The 6,459-nt window shown below is 40.4% G+C and overlaps 1 protein-coding gene across 1 annotated transcript in view; it reads right to left on the bottom strand.

Moving 5' to 3' along the window:
* Positions 1–845: 845 nt before the first annotated feature.
* SCUBE2 (signal peptide, CUB domain and EGF like domain containing 2) overlaps positions 846–6,459 on the bottom strand; it is a 79,847-nt gene continuing 74,233 nt past the window's right edge. The window contains exon 23 of the mRNA XM_079104270.1: positions 846–988. Within this exon, the coding sequence (XP_078960396.1) occupies positions 941–988 (48 nt within the window). The 3' untranslated portion in view covers positions 846–940. The remainder of the gene's footprint in view (positions 989–6,459) is intronic.

Here is a 6,459-nt window from a genome sequence, read left to right as displayed (position 1 = left end):
GCAAAGCCCTGGGTTTAATTTCTAGTTCAAAAAAACAAAACAAAACAAAACAAAAACCCACCAAAACAAAACAAAAAAAGAAAAAAAAAAAAAAAAAAAAGGAAAGAGTGGGCTGGGGATATAGCTCAGTTGATAGAGTGCTTGCCTTGCAAGCACAAAGCCCTGGGTTCAATCCCCAGCACCGCAAAAAAAAAAAAAAAAAAAAAAAAAAAAAGGAAAGAAAAAAAAAGAAACACAGGTTTGGGAGTTCAGTATGTTAGATTTTAATTTCTTCTCTGCTACTTATTATCTGAGACTTCACCACTGTGAGCTTTCACTTCCTCGCCTATACAGTGATTCCAGTAAAAAAATAAAATAAACGATGCCAGTAATAACTCTACCTCTTAGGGTGTTACTGTGAGAATTAAATTAAACAGCACATATAGCACACCATCAGGCACATAGCACAGGCTTGGCAGGAGGTAGCTGCCATCATTACTTGGGACAGCCTCAAGACAAGTCAGTCCTGAGCATCTTTCCCCCTCCCTGGGGCTAAGGCCTCCTGAGAGAGGGGCTGACTAGCTCTTTCTTTCCCTGATGTCTCTAGGTTCTGGACTTATCATGTCAGGTAGCTTCATTCTAAAGTCCTCTGCATCTTACCTTGGCTCTTCTAGAGAATCTATACTTGAAAATCATACTGGAAAAGCCAATGTTTCAGTTAGGACTTTTTTCATGTTATTCTTATAGGTGATAGAAATTCAATCAGAAATTTGAGCAAAAATACAAGATTTTTGGTTCCCTGAATTTTCTTAATGTTGCAGAACTCCAATGACATTATTACTGTGTTTCAGCTCTACTTTCTTCTACACTGATGTTCCAGTAGTCAGGCTCTTGTCTGATAGCTTGTCAGCCGTGTCAGGTTACCAACCTCTTCTCCAGCAACCCTCTTCGGGTCAGGTCTTCAACTCACAGGATGGCAGGCCTGAAGCTTAGTTCTGAAGCTGAGAGGCTAGAAACATAGAGAAGAGCAGAGGATAAAAGGGAGGCTGTCCTCCCCTTACCATCTTCTTTGTCTGCTCACCCATGCATGTCGCCCCCTGCCATACCTTTGAAGTTAGAATGGCCACTCCCCAGAGCTCTCCTCTCTCACCACCCCCATCCTTATTGCTAAGAACAGAACTCTAGTACCCCTCTGGTGTCCTCACCACCCTCATAATTTCCTTTGGAAGGAAGATTCTTCAAACAGTTGTCTGCTGCAGGTACCAGATGTGTGCCAGGATCTCTGACTGCATGGTGCCCACGACTTGGCACCTAGCCCCGAAGACTGTGTCTACTTTGGCAGGTTAAAGCAAAGATAAGAGATTTTTCTGTCTTCTTTCTTCAGAGGAATTCCAAGCAACACTATGGCCTCAAAAAACAGGGCTGATGGCAGCCCTGCTGATGTTTTCCAAAGTCGGCGGAGTCTTTTGGATCCATTCCTGTCAGCATTGATTTGGTTTCATTTCCTGGGATAAGGACAGATTTTGACCTCAAATTGGATGGCAAAAGAGTAGCAAAAGGTGGGGAAAATCTCAGTGTCTGAAGCAGAAGTGTCTGGTAGAAGTCTGGAAGGGAACTCTAGGCTTAACTTTGAGTCTGGCTCTGCCCCTTGCTTGCTGTGGAACCTTGGCTAAGTAACTGAAGCTCTCTGAGCCTCAGTTCTTGCAGGGCTCTATGTGGTTTAAAAAAGATTAGGTAAAACAGAGGGTCTGGCATAAAGTGAGTCCTCATTAAATCTGAGTCCTGTTCCTCTTTCCTTCCTCTCCCCAATACAAATAGGGAATCCAGAAATAAGCGTGGCCCTCCTGAGGTGCTGGAGAATCTTCCAGTATGGAAAAGAGATCTGTGAAGACAGCAAGCCTCTCAGAATCCAGCAAAGCTTAGGCCTGACCTTCCACTCCACATCTCTACATCAGCCCCAGCCAGAGTGGGTGCATCCAGCAGGGCAGCTTGCACTGTAACTATTGTCTGCCTTGGGAGCGCCAAGGGCTCCACCTTCTTCTCCTGATTAAGTATGCTGCTTGGGTGTGACAGTGACTTGTCAGTGGCCCTTGCTGGGCAGGGCCCTGGGGCAAATGCAGCAGAGAGGTGACACACTCTGTGGAACACATGTGGACTCCCAGGCATGCACATTCAGACAGAAACACACACACACACACACACACACACACACACACACACACACAGCATTCATTCTGACCTATTTTCACACAGCTCTACACTGCCCAGATAGGAAAGATATTCCTGGCTATTTTAAAATATTTTATTTGGAGTTAATTTCAAACCTTCACGTTGCAAACATAAACATGATACAAAGAATACCTGTATATTTTTTCCCAGATTACCTGTTACTAACATTTTACTTCATTTGCTTTATCATTTGCTTCCCCAAATGCATGCACATCTCACACACACACACACACACACACACACACACACACACACACACACACTTTTTTCTAATTTATTTAAGGATAAAATACAAAAAGTATGACCCCTTTTCTCTAATACTTCATTGTGTATTTCCTAAGAATAGGGATTTTTCTCTTCTATAACCACAGTACATATATAAGCTTCATCTATTTACATTGATAAAATATTTTCATCTAAACTACTATTTATGTTCTGCTTTTGTCAGTTGACATAATAAAGTTATTTATAACATATTCCTCCAGAACAGAATCCAGGCTAGGGTCAGGTTTTTATTGTTATGTCTTTTTAGCCTCCTTTAACATGGAACATTTCCAAAACTTTGTCCTTTATGACACTGACACTTTTGATGAATACAATTCCCTCCTTTTAGTGAGTGTTTTATTGCGTTATTACCTGCAAACATACAATTCACTTAAAGTGTACAGCTCACTGGTTTTGCAATATATTCAAAGATCTGTACAATCATCACCACAAGCAAATTTTAAAAACATTTACCACCCCAAAGGAAATTCCATACCCATTACCAGTCACTCCTCATTTTCTCCTAAGTTCTCTAGTCCTAGATAATCTATAATCTATTTTCTGTCTGTGGACTTGCATATTCTGGACATTTTACTTAACTGAAATCATACAATGTGTGGTCTTTTCAACTAGGCATGGAGCCACCATACCACCTAGCTATTCCACTACTCAGTATTTATCCTAAATCACTGAAGTCATCATACTATACAGTGATATATGCATACCCATGTTTATAGCAGCACAATTCACCACAGTAGCCTAACTACGGAACCAGACTAGGTGTCCATCAACAGACGAGTGGCTACAGAAAATGTGGTATAGATGCATAATGGAGTTTTATTCCACCACAAAGAAGAATGAAATCATGTTTGTAAGAAAATGAATGGAACTCGATACCATTATATTAAGTGAAATATGCCAAACTTAGAAGGGTTGTATGTTTTCTCTCATATGTAGAAGCTAGAGAGGAAAAATGAAAAGAAAGGTGAGTTATCTCATGAAAATTGAAGGGATTCAGTACAAGAGAGGACAGGGACCAGTGGGTGGGAGAAGGAGAGAGGGAGAAATATTGGGGAATGATATTGACTGAATTATATTACATCATGTACATGTAAAAAATAAATCTCATTGTTATGTATAACTATAATTCTCCAATAAAAAATGTGGGGAAAAAATTAGTACAATAGAGGAAGAGAATGGGCGGTGGTGGGGGGAGGGAGAGAGAGAAAGGAGAGGTACTGGGGTATAAAATTGACCAAATTATGTTGTTCTCTTGTGTGTATGAATATGTAACAACAAATCCCACTATTATGTATAATTATAATGCATCAATAAAAAAACTTTAAAAAGTATGGTCTTTTGTGATTAGCTCCTTTTACTTAGAATAATGTTTCAAAGTTAATTCATATTGTAGCATGTATCTTCTTTATGGTCAAATAATATTCCAGTATATGGATATATCACATTTTTCTTATCCATTTGTCAGTTGTTGGACATCTGAGCCATTCTCCACCTTTTAGCTATTCTGACTAATGCTGCTATCAACTTTCATGTATAAACCTTTTTGTACACATACAAAAGGGAATTAACAGGCTGCACTCCAATTTCAAATATTGAGGAATATGTTATAAATAGCTATTATGTCAACTGACAAAACCAGAACATAAATAGTAATTTAGATGAAAGTATTGTATCAATGTAAGCACATCATATCTCCAAAGAGGTTACACCACACTACCTCTTCAGTAGCAATGTATGAGGGTTTCTTCACGTTCTCCACAGTTCTCCACATTCTAACAGCTATTCTTGTTGATCTTTTTGATGACAGTCTTGCCAGTGGAGTGAAGTGGCATTGCATTGTGATTTGCATTTTCCCTAGTGGCTAATGATGCTAAGCATCTTTTCAGGTGTTTATTGGCCATTTGCTTATCTTCTTTGGAGAAGTATCCGTTCAAATCCTTTGCTCATTTTTGAATTGAATTACCTTTTTAAATTGTATCAGTTCTTTACATATTCTAGAAATAAGTCCCTTGTGAGATAAATGATTTGCAAAATTTCTCAACACATTGTAGACTGCCTTTTCCTTTTATTAATGGTGTCTCATGAAGCACAAATGTGTATAATCATTGATATGTGAGTTATTTGTTTTCAGCTCCTTTCCCCTTTTTTTGTTTTTTATTTTATCTTTCCCCTCCTTGTTTTTAAACAGAGACTTCCTTGTTTTATGTTTGTTGATATTTTCTTTTATTTAGGTTGAAGTTGCACACTCTTGGCATGAGTATGGTATAGGCGATATTTTGCTCTTCTCAGGACATCATATCTGAGACACATGATATCCATCTGTTCTTTATTAGAAATGCTAATTTTGATCATGGGATCAATGTATTGCTTGATTTTGCTATTGTATAATTATTGGCTTTCTCTCCTTCAATTCATGAGTTTTACAAAGATGCAAGTCTCTGATTTTAGCCTGCCTATCTTCCATCAGCACATTGCACTTGAAGTTCTGTGCTCTCCTAAGTACATGCTGCACAGTGGTCAGACCCTCCTTGGCCAAGCTGTGTCTTCATGTCTCATAAAAAGGCTTTGTCCCACTGACCACAGAGGGTCATGCAAATTACTCACATCCTGCTAAAGTGAATATCTTCATTATAGCCCAGGGCATGGCCTTCCTGGAGTGAGAAGTTGACTTGGCCATGCTGGAAACATCAACTTTGAAAGAGAGAGCTCTGGAGAATGTGTAACTTTGGGCTCCATAGGAGATGGATCACTATCCTCATGCACCAGGGGTGAGATTGGACGTGGAACAATGTGTGTGAGTGTGTGTGTGTGTGTGTGTGTGTGTGTGTGTGTGTGCCATTTCTGGCCTTACAGAAGCTGTCTATGGAGACTAGAAGAGCTCATTTCACATTATAGCTCAGAAGGTCTTGTGTGAGACTCCAAGTCAGGACTGTGGCCTTTCATTCCTGCTGCAGATCTCACTATTCCATCACTGGGCACCCATTAGAAAACCTACAACTAAAGGACATGCTATTTTGGTGGAATGGGAGAAACCAACAGAACATGGATCCTGTTAAAGAATGTTATGGGTTGAACTTCTCCAGTCTCAAGAAATGGAAGCTAATGATGATAATGATAACAGTTAACATTTATTTAGTCCTTACTACATGCCATGCAGTGTTTCAAGAAAAGCTTTTCATGTATCAATTCATTTAATTCTCACAACAGCCATAGCGAGTAGGTACTACCATTATCTTTATTTCCCATATGATGAAGCGGAGGCACAGAGAAGTCAAGTAATTTGTACAGGGTCCCATAACTAATAAGCGGCAGAACTGGGATGTGAATCCAGGTATTTCAGAGTAGATTATGGAAGTCTTAGAAAGAATGAGCATGTTGAAACCTAAATCTTAGAGAAGGAACATTTCACTGGGATAAGCAGAATGCACTCTCAGAAAAGCACACTAGGAATACCGAAAGGGGCAATATTGGGTAAGTGAGCTGTGGAGTCACCCCCGTTCCTCATGGGGAACCGTGAGTGAAGGCTTATCCCCCCTCTTACATTTGTACCCTCATTACTCAACACTTCAGTTGAGGTACCTGAGGCAGCTGCTGAAAGCTGCCTCCCTCCTGCCAAGTCACCTGGAACTAATATCAGGGTTCTGGGAACACATTCTTGCTTTGCCACCATCACCATCTTGCCTCATTGGCCACAGTTTTATGTCATGACCAGGCATCACATACATGCAGCTGTGTTGGCCCCTGTGATGATTATGAATTTGTAGTCACACACAGTGGGTTATTACAAGGCCATGGAGGGTGAGCACAGCACAGCAGTCCTGGCCAGAGTCACCACAAGCTCCTCTCTCTGCGGCCGTGCTCTTCTGCAGTGCATGGTTGTGTTGTACACGACTGGGCTCTGTCCTCCCTCAGGACATCAGTTCCAGTTCCTGCTCAGCAACTATTAATGTTTTTCAACCTCAAAAC

Source organism: Sciurus vulgaris, assembly GCF_902686455.1.
Source record: "Sciurus vulgaris genome assembly, chromosome: 11".
NCBI classification, from domain to species: Eukaryota; Metazoa; Chordata; class Mammalia; order Rodentia; family Sciuridae; genus Sciurus; species Sciurus vulgaris.
This window is presented reverse-complemented; position numbering and strand designations above follow the sequence as displayed.